The sequence below is a fragment of the Thamnophis elegans genome, chromosome 8, assembly GCF_009769535.1.
Source record: "Thamnophis elegans isolate rThaEle1 chromosome 8, rThaEle1.pri, whole genome shotgun sequence".
In the NCBI taxonomy this organism is placed as follows: domain Eukaryota; kingdom Metazoa; phylum Chordata; class Lepidosauria; order Squamata; family Colubridae; genus Thamnophis; species Thamnophis elegans.
In genome coordinates, this window is record NC_045548.1 from 55136484 (window position 1) to 55156984 (window position 20501).

At 38.0% G+C, this 20501-nt stretch overlaps 1 protein-coding gene across 2 annotated transcripts; it reads left to right on the forward strand.

Annotated features, from left to right (window-relative positions):
- Window positions 1–241: 241 nt before the first annotated feature.
- LOC116512713 lies at window positions 242–20323 on the forward strand. 2 transcript variants are annotated; one of them, XM_032223335.1, is made up of 5 exons: window positions 242–814; window positions 950–1144; window positions 5006–5242; window positions 6431–6547; window positions 19380–20323. In XM_032223335.1, the coding sequence occupies exons 2-5, from the start codon at window positions 1054–1056 to the stop codon at window positions 19397–19399; spliced, it is 465 nt and encodes a 154-aa protein (XP_032079226.1). In that variant the 5' UTR covers window positions 242–814; window positions 950–1053; the 3' UTR covers window positions 19400–20323. The 2 variants fall into 2 exon arrangements, with proteins under 2 accessions (XP_032079226.1, XP_032079224.1); XM_032223333.1 differs by having other exon boundaries at window positions 250–814; window positions 4751–5242.
- The last annotated feature ends 178 nt before the right edge of the window (window positions 20324–20501 follow it).

Sequence of the window (20501 nt, forward strand, 5' to 3'; positions counted from 1 at the left end):
GGATTGCACTACCCACATGCAGGTCAGCCCCAAATAATTTGGGGCGTTTTTTGAACTGCATTCACCACCATGGCAGCCAGGGGCGTGCATAAGCGCCCTACTGTCCCCATTTATTTATTTGTCCTACACTCCCCTTCCCCTTTTATTGTAAGCCGCCCTGAGTCCCCTCAGGGAAAAGGGCGGCCTATAAATGCATAATAAAATGCATAATAAATTTATTTGTATTCATTCCCTTCCTTCATATCCATGTTTATACTTATACCTGTTATCTTGTACACGTGTGACAAACGAAATAAAAAGGAGGACGTTTGGCACTTCGGGATGCGCCCTTCCAGGCTGAGGAAATACAGGCCCACCTATGTGGCGGAAAGTTGGGTTATAGCTATGGAGGCATAAGAGCACACGGACTGAAGGGACAGTTAATTCAGATTATCTGAGGCGTTATGAAAAGGCAGCGAAGAGCTGTTGAAAATTACCCCCGTCGGGTCAGAAAGGATTTGGGGATTGTGTATGCCTCGATTGGAACCCACACAACTTGGATGGGGGTTAGAGGAGGGGCCGCTTGGCGAAACGTCCCAGGCAGGGTAGGCTGCCTTCAGCCCATTTAGCAGAACCGCCGCGTGTCGCTCCCATTAACCCCCTCGCCCTCCTGCCGTCCGGTCTCTGGCCCGCCGCAGACGCGCCTGCGCCCCGCACCAAGGCCGGGTATGCCAAAAATCTGAGAGGAGGCTTGTTGGAAACTACCCCTCACTGAGCCGTTCTTATGGCAACCGAGCCGGAGCGATAAACACTCTCCCGCGCGAGCGGACACGGGGTGAGTTGCTCTCCCTGCGCAACGCGGGAGGGGAAGGGAGGGAGGGAGGGGTGCGCTTTGGCTGGGCTTTTCTTCTTCTTCTTCTTTTTTACGGGTCAGAGGAAGAACCACCTGTGCGTTTTCCTTCCCTGGCAGGAAGCGGAGAACGGACTCGCCTGGGTCTCACCTGTAGCCACAGCCGAGAACGACTCACCTGGATACCTGGCGCCCTTGGGAGCCGCCGGTGCTATAACCACGCCATGGGGTGCTCGAGCAGCGCTCAGACCAAAGTCAAGGAGTTCGGCCGACAAACTCCCAAATCCCCGGAGGCCAACGGGCTGCCCCAGTGCGGTGAGTTGCTCGGCGGTTTCTTTTTAACGTGCGCCCGAGTGGAGGAGTCGCCCTCGCAAGCGGCGCCGCTTCAAGAAGTTTGAGGGAAGGGGTGTGTGTGTGTGTGTTAGACATTCAAGGTTGGAAAAGAGATAATCTGAGAAGAGCTTATTCTGGCCGAAGAGAGAGTTAAATCAACGCGGAGAAAGTACGATTTTAGGAAATGCAGCCTCCCCCCACCCTCCCCCCAACGTCTGCAACTGAAGAGCTGCTTACGTCGCCTTTATTGCTTCAGGGTAGCCTGTACTTGGCTGCCCTAGTTGACTTCCCCTTTGTGTATCCCATTCCATCATCGGAGGGCAGGTAATTTCCAGGCCCCCATATTGCAAAATTAAGCCTTGCTCTGCTCCCTTCTCTGTGGCACATAGAAGAAATCTGAAGAGGAAACCATTTAATCATTCGTTATGGGTGGACCTAGTCATAAAATGCCATTGTAGAAACGTGCAAGTAGACGCTGAGGAATGAATGCTCTTTTTGTTGAATTGAGTCTATTTAAACCACTTAGCATAGGGCTGTTATCCTTATTTCTCACTAATCAATAATGACATATTGCTCTCTTGCAAAGTTGGTTTGTCCTTGAGTGTTTGTTTTCAGCATTTTCTGCCAAATCAAGAAAGACAATGGTTGAATTGGAATTGCTAAAATGTTGAGATGAATTGTGCTGAAACTAATGAGGATTATGTAATAGTTTTAAAGATAATTATGTAAAGATATGCTTTCTTCAAAATCGACTTGTGTAGGAAATGTTGACAAAAGCTGCATTTTTGTGTGCAGTTTGATGTGACAAATTTTAAGTATTTCTAACTAATTTTAAGGTGGTACTTTGAAACAAACATTCCCCACTTTTGTATTTTAAAGTCTTGAATCAGTTTTGTCATTTCTGTTTTTGAGGAACTATACAACTGGTAATATGTGACAATTTTAGTAAAGTTTTTAAATGATACCATATTCTAACTCTTCGAAATTATCTCTTAATCCATCTAACATGCTTTGATAATATATTACATGAAGGACCAGTGTTACAATATATGCTGTTAGGTCTAATCATATTTTTATAATTGTATAGTCAAGAAAACAGCAGCATTGAAATGTGAAGCAAAGTCTGCTAACCAGTGCAGTTTTTTAATGCTGATCTCAGAATGGTGGCTATGCTACAGGCGACTGGGCAGTTTACAAGCCAGTAATCATTGAAATGATAAATTGAAATAATAATAAAGTAGTATTTGAATATATATATATATATATATATATATATATATATATATATATATATATATATATGTGTGTGTGTGTGTGTGTGTGTGTGTGTGTGTGTGTGTGTGTATACATACACACACACACACACACACCACACCACACCACACCACACCACACCACACACCCCTGGTATGCCCAAATATGGGAGGAAGTTCACTACTTCCATTCTCTGTCCATCAGCTTGTCATAAGAGACCATCCAGACAGAAACCCAATATTTTTACTGTTGCCTTTGTTACATTTGTGTTGTATTTGTGCTGATAAATAAAAGGCTTAATGGTTAACACATCTGCCTAAGATGCAATACAGCACAGGTTCCAATCCCAGTAAGGGTATGGCTAGCTGATGAGAGCTAAATAGTTTGAAATAGATCTATACTAGTCTCCCTTTATTTATTTATCAGCACAAATACAACACAAATGTAACAAAGGCAACAGTAAAAATATTGGGTTTCTGTCTGGATGGTCTCTTATGACGAGCCGATGGACAGAGAATGGAAGCAGTGAACTTCCTCCCATATTTGGGCATACCAGGGGTTGTGACTTTAAAGGTTGTGATTTTTTCCCTGATTTTGTATTTTGTGGGAAATGTAAGATTCCTCCATTATATCCCACCACAGTGAAATGGCTTTTGATAGTTAACATGATATAAAGAAATATATATATATATATATATATATATATATATATATATATATATATATGTGTGTGTGTGTGTGTGTGTGTGTGTGTGTGTGTGTGTGTGTGTGTGTGTGTTATATTTATGCTGATAAATAAATAAAGGGAGACTAGTATAGATCTATTTCAAGCTATTTAGCTCTCATCAGCTAGCCATACCCAAGTTTGGGAATCGAACCTGTGCTCCATTGCCTCCCAGGCAGGGAGTTAACCATTTGAGCTACAGAGAACGACTCCTTTATCAGCCAGCCAGGGTGGGAGGTATATACTTAAAGTCACAACCCCTGGTATGCCCAAGTATGGGAGGAAGGTCACACTTCCACTCTCTGTCATTAGGCTCGTCACAAGAGACCATCCAGACAGAAACCCAATAAAGGCAACAGTAAAAAATATTGAGTTTCTGTCTGGATGGTCTCTTGTGACGAGCCTAATGACAGAGAGTGGAAGTGTGACCTTCCTCCCATACTTGGGCATACCAGGGGTTGTGACTTTAAGTATATACCTCCCACCCTGGCTGGCTGATAAAGGAGTCGTTCTCTGTAGCTCAAATGGTTAACTCCCTGCCTGGGAGGCAATGGAGCACAGGTTCGATTCCCAAACTTGGGTATGGCTAGCTGATGAGAGCTAAATAGCTTGAAATAGATCTATACTAGTCACTACTCCTGGAAACACCAAACCTGAAGTAGTCTGAAGCTGCCTGAAGATGACGAATGAGACTTCGTCGAAACGTCGCCAAGACATCTCCAATTCTACGTGGGAGAAAACCCGAACAACTAGAGACCTACATATATATATATATATATATATATATATATATATATATATATATATATATATATATATATATATATATATATTTCACATATTACAGAAAATAAACCTGTTCACATGGGACCTGCAATAAAATATTGGGCTATTAAGTGATTTTGATCAGCTTTCAGATAATTTAAGTATCTCTTCTCTTAAGATAGTTGATTCTGTTTCTTTTATTATTTGGATTTCTATCCGCAGCAGGTGATAACTTATATGTATGAAAATTCTCTTTAGGTTGCTTTTTTGCCTCTCCTCTTCAAGGATTTTTTCCCTGATTTTGTATTTTGTGGGAAATGTAAGATTCCTCCATTATATCCCACCACAGTGAAATGGCTTTTGGTAGTTAACATGATATAAAGAAAAACTATAAGTGGGGATAAACACTAGATAACAGGGAAATCAAAGATAAAACAAACATGAAAGCACAGATGGCCGAATATTCCTTATGGAATATTTTTGGCATTTTTCTGAACATAGGAAGATGATCAGCCTGATGTCCTCAGAAAAACCTAGCCTTAGCTCATTTACCTATTTGTAACCACAGTGATATACATGTATTTAAAATACATACAGTTCTGTCTGTATTATTTCTCAGTGATTATGGCAACATGTGGTACCTTAAAGAATAACCATTTCATAAGTTTCATAATATATCATATGGGTAGGATGAGAGGTGAGTAAATGGCAAATTCAGAAGGAAACAAAATGCAAAAAAAATCATAGAAAGATAACTTCATTATTAAAAATGGACATGAATATTTATTTCTGTTTCTCTCTTTTTCTTCTTTAAAACACACATTTGATCAATACTGGGAAATCAGATGACAGCTTGCCTATCACAGATAAAAATGACACAGGATCTGACCAGACTAAACTTGAACCCCTAGAGGAGGTGAAGCTTGGATCTTCTTGGAAAAAAACAGATGAGGATCTCTGTAAAGAGGAGTCTGATGCTTTGATTCAGGAAATAACAAAATGTGACCTTTCTACTTGTCACAGAGTAGATCCTGAGGGTACAGAGCCTCAGCTAATGGCACCAGAAGAAAAGATTGACAGAAGTCAATGCTTATCTTTAGACTTCCTTGAAGCTGGTGGGCCTCAGGCTGTGGAGTCAACAGAGTTGGCTAGCAATCCTCAAGTTGCCGCAGAAGCTGCTGGTTCTTCACCTTCAGAATCTCTCCATGATAAGAAGCCTGAACCTAGCGAAACCTCAGAAGGGGGCACACCTGAGCCTTCAACAGAGGAAATTCGATGTTTTGTAACAGAAATTGTGACGGAACTGCTTATGGATGAAGAGGAACAGCTAACAGATGGTAATAAATATTCCTTTGTAACAATTTCAAGGGATAGGTTCAAACAATTATTTTTATGTGTGAATAGCAATAGTGCTTACACTTATATATTTGCTTCACAGTGCTTTACAACCCACTCTCTAAGCGGTTTACGGAGTCAGCATATTGCCCTTAACTTTCTTGGTCCTCTGCTTGGGAAGAGAAAATTTTGCTCAGTGGATTTGAGCAAGTATTTGAGTATTTGAAAGTAATAACAATAATTTATCTTGGAAAAGTAATATAAAGGTATAATAGCTGTTCAAGATTAAATGACCACATGCTATCAAGTATTAATTTTTCCTTGTTTGTTCCTCCCTCCAATAACTTACCAGATAAAGTGATAATTAGATAGTAATTTTAGGTGGGAAAGCTCTATCTAGCAGTATATTTAGCGAATATATGCAAATAGGAGTAACCATCTCTAATATGGAAATGGATTTGCTCATTGCTAAGGATAATATTGTATTACAGGTCAGATACAATTATTCACATGCTTGTATGAATTGTTGACCCAAAATACATGTGTTGTTTGGTTTAGACTACTGGAATCTATTTTCCTCCAAAGTGCCATATTGCATTGATTTATGGTACATCTTGTTCACTCTAAGAATGCATAGAAATTGAGATGATCATGGAAAGGAAGAAGTAATAGTGATCCTGCATTTTTAAATAAGACCCAACAAACTTTTTTTTAAAGATAATTGTGGCCTACAAATATAGATTCTTATACTGTATCAGTAAGACTGGATCTATGAAAAATGTGTTCTGCTGGAAACAGCATCTGTAGTATTTTATTGAATTACTTTAACAAAGTAGATACTTTTTTAAGGAATGGGAATTCCATCTATATGTATTTACATATTTTGACTTAGAATGCCAATAAATCAAAATGGTTTAATATAGCTTTAGTAATTTAATTTCTAAGTAGTTTTAGCAATTTTTTCCAGCCACAAAAAAAGCTAAATGAAGGATACAAATAATTGCAATGATAAAAAAAGAGCTTTTCATGAGTGAATTTCTAAAAAACAAGTACCTATATCTCAGCAGCAATACTAGGTATCCCTTGTGCTTTTTCCTAGTTAAAGAAAATCTATAGCTGACAGAGTAACATCTGTAGTTTGTTGAGACATTTAGTGCTCTTTTCAGTGTTCCTTGCCTTGATCTCTATAGTTACTGTACCAGGTGAAGCAGGAGAAAAGGTGGAAACTGAGACGCACCATGAGATAATACCTGGGGCCTCGGAAACAAAAGAAGAAACCAGAGAAGCTACACTGGTCACGGAGATAGGTATGTTGATGGAGAACACAAAAAATGTAATACAATGTAATATATTACGAACGCAGTATATTGTATTGATATTCTCGTGTGTTCTACAGCAGATAGTCAGGTAGCAGCCTGTGAATTGATATGTACATTTGCTGGGAATTTCTTTGAGAAAGTGTTTCAGAAGATATGATAAATAAGCATATTCAAAAGAGAACTAGAAATATAGGATGAATCATAGATGGAGATGACCTTAAAAGTCATATGGTCTCACCTCTTGTTCAGAGCACTACAAATATATCTTTTTGCCCTGTTTAAAGACCTCCAGCAAAAAGATGATCACTTTATGTGATAGCCCAGCAATGGCGAACGTTTTTTGGCTTGCGTGCCATAAGTGGGGGGAGCGCAGGGGGGTGCTACCCCCCATTTTTTTGCATCCTTTTTTCGCCCTCCCCAGGCTCCAGAGGCTTTATAGGAGCCTGGGGAGGGCAAAAAAAGCCTCCCCCGCCCCCCTGGAGGCCCTCCAGAGGCTTCAGGGACCTTCAGGAGGCTTCCCTAAAGCCTCTGAAGGGCAAAAAAAAGACCCTATGAGCAATGTTTCCTCTAATTTTTTTTCAGTGTGTGTGGAAAAGTATAGTGTTTGAGCGGCACATTTTCATGCCTGAGCACCTGAAATTTTTTTAGCCATAATTGCCATCAGAGCAGATGTTGGGGAGGGGAGCAAGGAGGAAAAGGGTCCCCTCTCTCTCCCTCAGATCCCCAGGAAGGAAGGGAAGGGAGGGGGAAGGAAAGGAAATGGGAAAGAAGAAAAGGAAAGGAAAAAAGAAAGGAAATGGAAAAGAAGAAAAGGAAATGGGAAAGAAGAAAGGAAAGGAAAAGAGAAAGGAAAGGAAAAAGAAAAGGAAATGGAAAAGAAGGAAAGGAAAAAGGAAAGGAAAGAAGAAAGGAAAGGAAAAGTGAAAGGAAAGGAAAAAGGAAGGGAAATGGAAAAGAAGGAAAGAAAAAGAGAAAGGAAAGGAAAGGAAAAAGGAAAGGAAATAGAAAAGAAGGAAAGGAAAAGGAAAGAAAGATAGAAGAAGGACAGAAAGGGAAAGGAAAGAGTGGAATGGATTGGTACTGCTCAAAAATCAAGTCTCAAGATCCCGTGGACCCCTTTGGCTCAGGCAGTCCAACTCCACGCTGCTGCTCTCTCTCCCCAAAGCGAAGGGATCACAGAAAAACTGCCGAGCCCAGAATGGGGCTTCAGACAACGCAATGCCTGAGAAACCCCGGATGTGCAGAGAAACGCAGGCTACAACCAGCGAATCCCATTTTCCCAGGAAGTGGCGAAGCCCCAGAGGACCAATGGGAATTCTTCCTTCTGCAACGTCATTGGTCTCCGGGCAGAGTCCTCCTTGATTTCACCAATCACCAGATGGAGGAGAGAGTTCAGTGCAGAGAGAGAAGGGAGAAAGGGGGGATAGTTTCAGTCACATTTAAAGACATTAAAAAACACTGCGCTGCAGTTTGAAACTTGTGCGCGGTGTTTTCTTTTACCTGCGCGGCCGCACAGGAGCGCAGCTTAGAGGGTACATTGCCTATAAGCAAACTGGAAGTGATTTCCAGTTTGCTTGGAGGATCATTTTGAGCACTCCGGAAGCTTCAGGGACCTTCAGGAGGCTTCCCTGAAGCCTCAGGAGCACTTAAAAAGATCCTCCGAGCAAACTGGAAGTCCGTTCCCGAACTTCTGGTTTGCCCATAGGTTCAGTTTTTTAGCAATAGCAATAGCAATAGCAGTTAGACTTATATACTGCTTCATAGGGCTTTCAGCCCTCTAAGCGGTTTACAGAGTCAGCATATTGCCCCCAACAACAATCCGGGTCCTCATTTTACCCACCTCGGAAGGATGGAAGGCTGAGTCAACCCTGAGCCAGTGAGATTTGAACAGCCGAACTGTAGAACTACAGTCAGCTGAAGTAGCCTGCAGTGCTGCATTTAACCACTGTGCCACCTTGGCTCTGTTTTGCGCTCCGGAGGCTTCAAGGAAGCTCATGAAGGGCCTTGGGGTGGGGGGAGGATCTTTTCACCCTCTCCAGGCTCCTATAAAGCCTCTGAAGCCTGGGAAGGGTGAAAAATGACTTTAAAAAAGGCTGAACTCAGCTGGCCAGCGTGCGCATGCGTGCTGGCCAGCTGACAGGGCAGCGCCTCGTGTGCCATAGGTTTGCCATTCTGGTGATAGCCTATGTACATTCAGAAATAGCCTTTTCATATCTGGTTTGAATCTCTTTCCTTGTAGTTTTAACTTATTAGTTCTGGTCCTGCCCTCTGAGGCAAGGGAGAACAGGTAGGCCTCAACTTGTGACTGCTTGCTTAGTGACCATTCAAGTAAGTAGCTCGCAGACTAGTTACAACCTAGATTCAAAGTTCTAACAGCTGCCATTCATCCCACTAACTCCAATCACATGACTATTCTGGGCACTCAGTAATTAGTCCACATGTATAGATTTTGCAGCGTCCTGCAGTCCTCTGATCACAATTCACAATTTATTTTTTACCAGAAACTGGCATTTACTTTAGGTTTCTGGCAAAGACACCCATTGCAAAAAATAAGTTCACTTTCTGACTGCAGCATTTGTTTAATGACTGTCACAAAAGAAGTCATAAAATCAGTCACGGTCACAATCTGCTTAATGACCAGCACAACGCAATAATCATAATTCACTCAACGCTCAGTAATAGTCATAACTCAATAGCTGCCTGTATAAGTCCATTACCTCTTCTGTGTGACAAGTTTTTATTTGAAGACTGCTGTCATATTTTTCCTAATCTATTTTTTCTGTAACCTAAACATTCCCAGACCCTTTAACTCAGGGTTGTCAAACTCGCAGCCTGCGGGCCGGATGCATCATGCACTGGCCATGCCTAAGCCCATTTTAGCGAAGGGGGAAAAGTTGTGATATGTCATGTGATGACACCGTGATGACATGAGTTTGACACCCCTGCTTTAACTGTTCCTCAAAATGCTTGGTTTCAAGACTCACCATTTTCGTAGCCTTTCTCTGAATTCATTTTTTTTGAACTGGGGTATCCAGAACTAGACAAAAATTCTAAATGATGTCTGAATAAGGTAACGTAAATGCTACAATTAAATCCCAATGATGTAAGCTTTAATGCTCCTGTTAACACAGGAATTGCTTTTTTTTTAAAGCAGTGCAGAAGACTGCTGGTTCATGTTTGACTTGTACTTGTTAGCCCCTTCAGATTTCCACCTTCCTTTACTCGTGTCATTCCTTTCCCCCCCTATAATCCTCCTAGTCACTCCCCTCCAAAGATCATTGTTGAATTTTTTTAGCATAATTTTCTGCACCATACGAAAGAAATACTGTAACAGGTATTGGGGAAAGACTGCATCAAAGCAAGCTGCAAATTGGACAGATTTAGCATTTGGTTCCTACACCCTTACACTATTGTTCAGTTCAGGATGCTGTTTTAAAAGTGAAAGCATAGTCTTCTGATGTAAACCAACTAGCTGATAATAATAGCGGGAAGTACTTGGAAAATGAGATGCTTAATTAAACACTCTTAATTCCATAGTTACTATTTGCCAAACTTGTTTTAGAAAGAATCAGATTGTTGCTATAGCTTTGAGATTTCCCATTCTCACTCATCTGACTACCTGGAAGTCAAAGCAAGTAGACAAACAAAAAAGAACAAGCAGTTCTTGTTCTTTAATATCTTTTTATTGCTTCTGACAGCAAAGGTTTCCTTCCTTTTAAAATTATTTCAGGAAGGAAAAAAGGTAACTGTCTCCCATCAAAGTACTAACTAGGACCCATAAGGGTTGGCTACATCCTACCACAGTGCTGAGATACACACACACATGCACACACAATTTTATTTCAAATTTCTTTTTAATGAACTACAACCTGGATTGTTTCCACTAGACTGTCTTCTATCGCTTCCTCCCTGAAGGAGTGATATCCTTTACCTGGTGAGAGCATATAGTCCTCCAAAGTAGAAATTGGTCTTTGGTTATGCTGAGTAGACTGGAGGCTGGAGTTCATAAAATAATTTTTTGGGGGGTACCTCCAAATCTGTGCTAACTCCTAACAACTGCCTGAACACGTCCCTGCCATTTTCTTGGCAAGATTTCAGAAGTGATTTGCCATTGTGTGCTTCCTAGGGAAGAGAGAGAATGATTGGTCACCCAGTCAATTTTGTGCCTAAAGTGGAACTATAATTCAGTCTCTTGATTTTTAGCCTGTTACATTAACCTTTACATCAAATTGGTTCTCTTTTAGGAATGTTTGGAGTGCTGCAAATTATCCATCCTTGATCTAGTTGGATTTCTAGATTATCTATTCAGTTTTAGAATCTCTTTTCTTTCTTTCTTTTTTAATAAAAGTTTTATTTTCAAACACAAACACACAACACATATAACATAAAAGCCTCTTCAACTACATAAAGTGTGTCGATTTGTTAGGTGGTCTTTATGTGTCCTTTCCATAGTCATCACTTGAATTTTATCAAACTTTACATATTGTCAATCAAGATATCTTTGTATACATTGTTATTATGCTTCCTTTATTTGATTATCACTGTTGTCTCTCCATTTTAGGCAGGGAATTCTAAATATATAATCATTAATATTATAATGATTCATTATATCATCTTCAATATATCCAATAATAGTTATTTTTTATCCTATTCTAATTCTATTATTTTAGCATTGATAACATTCTCTAATAATTTTCAATTCCATGTTTTTACCATTATTAGTATCATCAATCTAATGTATACATGTATACAAATTGTTGTAATTATTAAACATCCATTAATCCTAGCTATTATTACATCCTTTCAACATAAGGCATATTAAATTTGAAGTAAATTTATATTATGACATTTTATTACATCATTCTGAAATCATCCAGTGATATTACATCTTTATATTCTATTCTATATAGAATTGCTTATCTTTTATAAAAAGGCTTTTCAACATCATCTCCATAATCCTCACAGTGTGTAGAAAATTTCATATTATCAATCTAGTATATATAAATGCTTTATCATTATTAATCATTTATTTGACTATATTTATTATTGTTGTACATAGCACTCAAAATTTAACTACATTTAACTAAAATTTATTGTGACATTTCATTTCATCATCCTGTATCCTTCCCGAAATAGTGTAGTCCAATATCTCTTGCCATTTGTAAAGTCTGTATTCTAAATGTTTTCTTGATAAGTTTTATGTGGACTTCTCTTAAGAACTTGTCGTTCATTGCATGTCTTATAAGGATGCGAAACCCTCTATCTGCTCCTTTTATCAGCTTAACTTTTATTATCGTTAGTGCTTCTGCCGAGATTACTCTCATTATTTTTGCCAAATTCTCTCTCCTTTCTACATCTATGTTCTGACATCTGAAATAAAGTTCTGGTTCATCGATCTATCCTTTCCATATTTCACACTTGCCATTTTCCTCCACTCTCAGTTTGCTGTCAGTGTCAACAATTTTCTTACCACTTTCATATGTCTCTGTGATTTTTCGAGCTCTGTCCTCAAACTTCATCACTGTCCCTGTACTTTCTATATTTTGATCTATAATTTCAAGTCTCTTTTCATATTCAACTTTTTTATTTTTCTTTAAAAAAAAAAAAAAAAAACACAAATATGTCATCATTTGTCAATCATTAAGACATTAAAGTACAATTTTTTTTTGTTGTGTGTATCCCTCCCTCCCTCCACCCCCCCACCCCCCCTCCTCCTTCCCCCCCCCCCCGACTTCCCAGAACCCGTACACGGTATGGATTTTTAACTAACACAGTCTAAAATCTATTGAGAAAAAAGAAATAAAGAAATTAATGACATTCTAGATTGACCTTAGCTTCTTCTTACTGAACTGACTTTTAACAGTTTAAATCATTTCTGATCTTAAGCATAGGCTAACTGGAATTTCTTAGTCCCGTATTTATTTTGTATATAGTCAATCCATTTTTTCCAGTCTCGTTTATATCTCTCATTTGAATGATCTTTGAGATATGCCGATATTTTAGCCATTTCAGCTAAGTTTGTTACTTTCAATGTCCATTCTTGGATTGTAGGCAAGTCTTCCTTCTTCCAATATTGCGCCACCAACAGTCTTGCTGCAGTTATCAGGTGCAGAGTCAAGTTGGTCTCTACCACTGTAAAATCAGTACATATACCTAGTAAAAATAACTGAGGACTAAACTTTATCCTTCTTTTAAAAACATTTTGCATGACCCACCATATTTTTATCCAAAATGCCTTAACCTTTTGGCAGGTCCACCATATATGATAATATGTAGCATCGAGAGAACCACACCTCCAACATTTAGGCTGTACATTCGGATACATAGAAGCCAACTTTTTAGGATCTAAATGCCATCTATAGAACATCTTGTAAAAATTTTCTCTCAGATTTTGAGCTTGTGTAAATTTCACATTTCTTACCCAGATTCTTTCCCATGTATCCAACATTATTGGTTCCTCAATATTTTGAGCCCATTTTATCATACAATCTTTAACTAATTCTGTTTCCGAATCCATCTGTATTAATACATTATATATCCTCTTTATATGCATTAAGCTTTGATCTCTTATTTGTTTAAACAGATTATCCTCAACTTGAATAAACCAATTTTTTGATCTATTTTCCACCTAGCCTGTAATTGCCCATACTGGAACCATGTTTGAACTACCTTCTCCTCTTTTAATACCTCTAAACATTTTAATTGTAATACCCCCCTTTCCGAGGTAAGAAGCTGTCTGTAAGTAATTCTGTCCTGTCTTTGTGCTGTATTCATATTTTCAATTGCGTGTCTAGGAATTGCCCACATGGGTATCTTGTCATTTAATTTATATTGATATTTCTTCCAGACCCGCAATAAAGCATTTCTTAAAATATGACTTTTAAAGGTCTTATCCAATTTTTTGTTGAATAACAAGTAAGCATGCCAACCAAATACCAGATCGTGTCCCTCAATGTTCAATATTCTATCATTGGTTAAATGAATCCAATCACTAATTGCAGATAATGCCACTGCATCATAATATAGTTTTAAATTAGGTAGTTTCAATCCTCCTCTCTCACGTACATCTTGCATTATTTTCATCTTTACCCTCGGCTTCTTTCCTGCCCACACAAATTTGTTGATACCCTTCTGCCATTCTAAAAGGTTCGCATCTTTTTTAAGTATAGGTAACATTTGGAAGAGAAATAAAAATTTTGGTAAAATGTTCATTTTCACTGCCGCTATCCTACCCAGCAAAGATAAGTGCAATTTCTCCCATTTTTTCATCTCTGTCTGTATGCTATGCCAAAGTGGTTCATAATTATGCTTATATAATTTCCCATTTGAAGTTAAAATGTTAACTCCAAGATATTTGACTTTTTTAACTACCTCACATCCTAGCATCACTCCTAATTCTTCCTTTTGTTTAATATTCATATTTATAGCTAATATTTTGGTTTTTCCTAAGTTTATTTTAAAGCCCGACACTTGACCATATTGATTAATCATATTCATTAAAACCATACTGGATTCCTGCGGTTGTTCCAATATTATGACCAAATCATCCGCAAAAGCGCGGACTCTATATTCTTGCTGCCTAATCTTGATCCCTTTTAAACCATCCAAGCCCCGTATTTTACTCAACAATACTTCCAAAGTTATAATAAACAATAATGGGGACAAAGGACAGCCCTGTCTTGTACCTTTTCCAATTTGAAAAGAGTCTGTTAGACTTCCATTGACTATGATTTGTGCTGTTTGCTGTTGGTATATTGCTTTAATTGACTGTAAAAAATTATCTCCTATCTGCATTTTTTGCAGTATCTTCAACAGAAATTGCCAATTAACTCGATCAAAGGCCTTCTCAGCATCCAAAAATATAAACGCAGCAGGGATCTGGTTGTTCTTTCCCAAATATTCTAATGCATTAATAATTAATCTAACATTACTTTTCATCTGTCTCCCTTGTATAAAACCTGTTTGGTCCGTATGTATCAATTGTTGAATGACCAACATTAACCTATTTGCTAATATTTTAGTAAAAATTTTATAATCTACATTCAGTAATGAAATGGGTCTATAATTTTTGGGTTGAGTAGTATCTTGATCTTCTTTGGGTATCAAAGATATAAACGCTGTCTTCCAAGATGGAGGGACTTTACCTTCCGTTTGAATCATATTAAATAATTCTCTAAGAGGTTCTACCATTTCTAACTGTAAGTTTTTGTAGTAAACCGCTGTCAAGCCATCTGTACCTGGTGCTTTCCCTGGCTTTAATTGCTTAATTACCTGCAGGATTTCCCCCGAGGTTATTGGTTGATTCAATTTTTGCCTGTGTTCTTCTCTAACTGAAGGTATTTTCTCCTTGTCTAAATATTTGTCTATGTCTAAACCATTAATTTTATCCCCTTTATACAGTTCTGTAAAAAATTCCCAGAAAGCCTTTTGAATCTCTTCCTGTTGGAACACCTCCTTCCCTCTGTAAATCAGTTTAGATATATTTCGAGTTTTCCTTTTTTTCCTAATCTGATAAGCTAACCATCTGCCAGGTTTGTTTGCATTACAAAAAGTATTGTGTTTTGCATATAATAAATTAGTAGCTACCTGGTCAGAGATCAACATGTCAAATTGAGATTTTAATATGTTAATAGCTTCCTTAACCTTTGTATCGTCTGGTTTCCTTGTTAACTCCAGCTCTTTTCTCTTAATTTCCTCTTCCAGTTCTGTTCGTTTTAACCCTTGCTTATTTCTATGTGTTTTATTTATATTCATCAAAACTCCTCTCATATACGCTTTGCTTGCATCCCATACAAATTCCATAGATGTACCTTTATTCATATTCAAAACAAAATATTCAGATAGTAATTTTTTACAATCATTAATATAGTTTTCATATCTAAATAAATTTTCATTCAGTCTCCAAAACCTTCTTGCCTGCACTACCCTTCCCAACTCCATCCAAACTGGGTTATGGTCCGAAAGGACTCTAGCTGCAATCTTTGTTTTCTTGACCCTAGAAAGCAAATCATTAGTGATTAGAATAAAATCAATCCTTGAAAGGGATTGATGCCTGTCCGAGAAGAAAGTGAAGTCATATTCCTCTGCATTTCTTTCTCGCCAGATATCTCTCAATTCAAAATCATCCATAATGTCAAAGAAAGATTTGGGTAACTTTGCTCGCATCTTGGTATTTAAGCGGGAAATCTTCTTATCTCTCTTAGTGTCTATCACTCCATTCCAGTCACCCAATAGTATACAGGAACTATAGTCCCACTGTACTAATTTAGCATGAAGATTTCTATAGAATCTATCTTGCTGTTGATTGGGAGCATAAATTCCCAAAAGTAATGTCTTTTTCCCTTCTAAGATTAAGTCTAAAGCAATATATCTTCCGAAGGGATCTGCTTCTATTAATTCAGCTTTCATATCTTTTCTTAAGTATACAACTATACCATTCTTCTTTTCCATAGCAGAAGCTGCAAAATGTTGACCAAGTTTTGAGTTGATCAGATATTTTTGATCAGTTGACTTAATATGAGTTTCTTGCAAACAAATTACATCGTTCTTAAACTGTTTAAGATAATGAAATATTTTCTTCCTCTTCTGTGGAGAGTTCAGTCCGTTGACATTCCATGTTAAGATCTTAGTTGTCATCTTTGGTTGGTTGAAGCATTTTTAGAGCTTCCTGCATGGCCTGTTTGACCTTAGGTCTAGCTCCTCCCACTGCTTCCAGATTTGTTGTTGTAGTTCCTTGATCGATGGCCGGTGATTGTTGACGCTGTTGCTTCTTAGCTTGTTTCTCCATACGTCTAGTAGTCATGCGGCTAGGTCTTGGTTCCATAGCACCTTGCACTTCTAGAGAAGAGAGATGCTCCATCTTGTCTGGTGGTTGTATAGTTTGCTGTCTATCCTGTCCTTCTTGTGGTCTTTCTCTAGGTCCAGATGGTGCAGGGTGTCCGGCCTTCAATATATTATAATAAAAATCTCGGGCTTTCCATACAGAGTTGAGGCGGTACCTTTGCTTATCAAATGTAAATATGATGCCGAATGGTGCATCCCATCTATACTGTATCTGACGATTTCTGAGTTCTTCGACCAAAAAAGCGTAATCTCTTCTGGCTCTTAACATTTGAGGTGGTATCTCTTTCAAAACAGCCAGGTCTTTACCGCCAATTTGAAGCTTAGTGTTATAAGACGCTTGCAGTACCATATTTCTGAACTCTCTTGTAGTAAAATATATAACGATGTCTCGAGGAAGCTGCTTCTGCTTTGCCAGCCAGGAGTTAACGCGGTAAGCTTTGTCAATTTGCCAGCCTTGGTTGGTCCCTGGTCTTCCCATCAGGCGGTCAAAAGCTTCCGATAGGATCTGTTTCAGGTTCTCCTGTTTCTCCTCACGCAGCCCCCTTACTCTTAATGCGAACTCCATTTGTCGGTACTGTATCATAATAATTTCTTTTTCAGCATTTTCCACTTTTTGTTCCACCACCTCTGTTTTCAATGTCAAGTTAGCATTGGCATCATTAAGAACCTCTAGAGTATCTTCCACTCCAGAAATATGTTCTGTTAATACAGTTACAAGACTCAGCATGTCGTCTCTAATTTTATCAACCTTAGCCTCAAATTTCTCATACAACTCCTGTTTAAGTCCTTTTATTTCACTTTTAATTTCACTTTTAATTTCTTCTTTCATTTCTTTTATTTCCTCTTTTCTCTCCTCTCTATTATCTCTAAATTTATCTTCCATTTTAATTGTCTGTGCATTAAGAGCCTCGCTTAGATTACTCAGAAAAAATTCTTTCGTTAACACATCCCCAGCAGGGGGCGTAGGAGGCGGAGGCTGCAGCTTTGTGCCAGGCACTGAGGATGTGCCCCTGGAAGTAGAGGGTGACGACTTCAAGTTAATATTTGGTTTTGAGGCCATTTCAAAATTTGTCTGCCTGCAGTTAATAAAACTCTATTGCCAAATATGCAGCTTTAAGTAAAGAGGCTTTTATTTTGAAGTTTAAGGCTTGGCAAAAATTTCAGTGAGTAAACATTGTAACAAGACCGTTCAACAGATTCATCACCATTTAACTTCCAAATAAGCAAAGTTAATGAAGGAGTAAAATTCTTCTATTGTGAAACCAAAACATGTGATAAGCTATCTCTTTTGTTTTGAATTCTTTTCAAGAATTCTTTTCAATTCTTTTGAAGTCTTGTGAGAATTAGCAAAAAGTGTTCGTTATTACCGGAGAAACCAGCCTGCTCGGCGCCATTTTAAAAGCCTCTGAGTAAATAATTTTTCGGAGGAGAAAAAGAGAAGAAGCTAAAATGTTGATAAGCAATTATTGTCCTCGCAGTAAACGGATTCTGCTCGTGATAAGATTAAATCAAACAAAACTTAGAGCAGAGTGGGAGAGACCTACTTTGTCCTGCACAAGGCAGTTTGAAATTCCCAGCACGGACAGCCGTTCTGCCATGGGCTAGCCCCCCTTTCCTTGCAAGCACAAAAGCTGCAAAAATCGAAGAGCATTTGCCAGCAAAACAGATTCTTCTTTCCCTCTTGCCTGAAGGATAAGAAAACCTGATAAGACGTCAGATGGAAGATCCTCTAAACAGGTACGTAGCCAGGAATTCGGAGGCAGCTGATTTTTTGCTGCCTTCACCAGTAGGCTCCTCCCAGGAATTTCAAGTCTCTTTTCAATTGTCTCTGTAATTATTAAAACTTTTTGAATTTCTAAGAAAATTCTTTGCAAAGTTAGTGCCTTTTCTTCTTCACATTGTGCAATTTTCCAGGTTATAAACACTGCCAAAACATCCAAGACTTTTTAGGTTTCAAACAAATTCAGTGGAGTTTTTCAAATCAGAGCTTTCTCTTTCCTTCAAAGGAACACCTGTATAAACAAAATGTTTTCCACTCACCCTTTCAGTAAACAAAGCTTATAGCTTTGTAATATCAGATATTGCCAAGCCTCTAGCCACTAGATGGCAGTGTTATTTCTTTTCCATTTGTTTTTGCCTCTCTCTGTAAACTCCAAGCTCCGGAAGAGGAAAAAAATGTTTAAAAATTACGCTCCGTCCAAGCCTTACGAGAGAAGAAACTTTTAATCCACGAATACAAAAAATGGAAAAAGTATAGAGGAAGAAGGAAAAAAAAGAGGCCAGTCCAGTTTAAAAGTAAGAGGCATTTATAAAAAGTCCATCCATAAAAAACAAAGTTAAGGTAGAAAAGATAACACGATAGTTTTAAACCAGGGTTAATTCGTCGCTTATTTCCTTCTGTTTTCAATTTTATTTTAAAATCCAAGTCTTTTGGGTTTTCCCTTCTCTAATAATAAAAACAATTCTCACCATTTCAACACACTGTCTCTCCTGCACTGCTTCCAACCTTGTCCCAACCTTCTGCAGCCATTTTGGCTGCTTCTCTTGTAGCTGGCAAAAAGAGCTTTCTCCTGGATCAATTAGGGATTTTGCGATGTCCTTGAGATCAGTAGGACATGCTCTTCTCTATCACTGTTCCTTCAGAACAGTTTAGGTCCAAAAGGATTGTCCAGGAACAGAGATATCGACAGCAATCCTGGAGTCCCAAGATTGCATGTCGTGTCGTTGCGACATCAAGCCCCGCCTCCAGAATCTCTTCTTTCTGTTCAGCTTTAGGGTCTAAATTGTTTTAGGATTCTATTCAAGATCTCTATTTCCAATCTGAAATTAATCTTTTTAAAAAGCTTATTCTATTATTATTATTATTATTTACATGAAAAGCACTTACAAATTTTCATGGTATGTGGTATACCTTTACTTCAAAAATTATTTACTTGAAGATTTTTATCACTTTTTAAATTTTGTCTTTATATTACAGAACAAGCCAATGAAGAATGACCCAGGGCTTCTGGCTGCACTTCATGGCTAAAATTTATGGCTTTTGGCTGGACCTTATCCTTGATCGCTCAGTTAAAATTTATATTCCTGTTTGACAAACAAAAATCTAGTTTTTATAAAAGCTTGTATAAACCTATCACAACTACTGAATGCTAAGTGAAAACCATTTTAAGAAATTTTAATGGAAAAATCAAGTTGCCAAGGCACCACTGAGGAACTCCATTGTTAAACCATCACACCTGCCAGAAAATGCCTCCTGCTATTGTTTCAAATGGAACTACAAATTGCAGAACACTTTTACTTGCTTTAGGTAGAAAATAAATATGAAGGATAATATAGCACAAATAATATAAATTGTAAATGTGATTATAGATAATCTTAGATCTAAGAATGTATATGGTCTAAACTAGGGTGAAAATAACCAAAATCCAGTGGAGTTTTTTCAGATTAATTGCATTAAATTTCTTAGATGAAGTTTCTTGTAAACATGTAAGAATTGTAATTCTTATCTCGAAGGGGACCAGATGGGGTTAGGCTGATTTATAGCATGGATCCTATTCCTTCGATATGGTATAGGAAAGAAAATACAAATTTCATTTCCTGAAACTAATGAAAATAGTTATTGTGGTCCTCAAAATACTTAGATGGGCAGTAGTATGAATGTTGATATTTAAAAATTAGAGGAGATAGCCTACTATAAAAACAATTATATTGCAAATGTCAGGCTGAAAATGAAATAAATGATTGATTACAGTATTCTTTAAACTATGCAACCAATAAAGTGAGCAGAGCTGTGCTTCACTCATTTTCAAAAACACATTTATTCTTTGCTGCTATTTGTGTGATATGGCTGGTCTCATTAGCCTTCTCAATTGTCTCTAAAATGTAACCTTAAACTTTGAAATAAATAATATATTTGTGGAATATGGTAATTTTGTCCAAATATGGGTAAATATCTATGGGTATTGAAGAAAATGTATTAACTTACACATTTGGTAGAACACAGGAAAGCAGAAAGTTTTTGTAACTGATAGATTTTAGAATCATGCAATTTATGAAAGGGAAGGCATCTTATAGGTCAGCAATGGTGAACTTTTTGTGG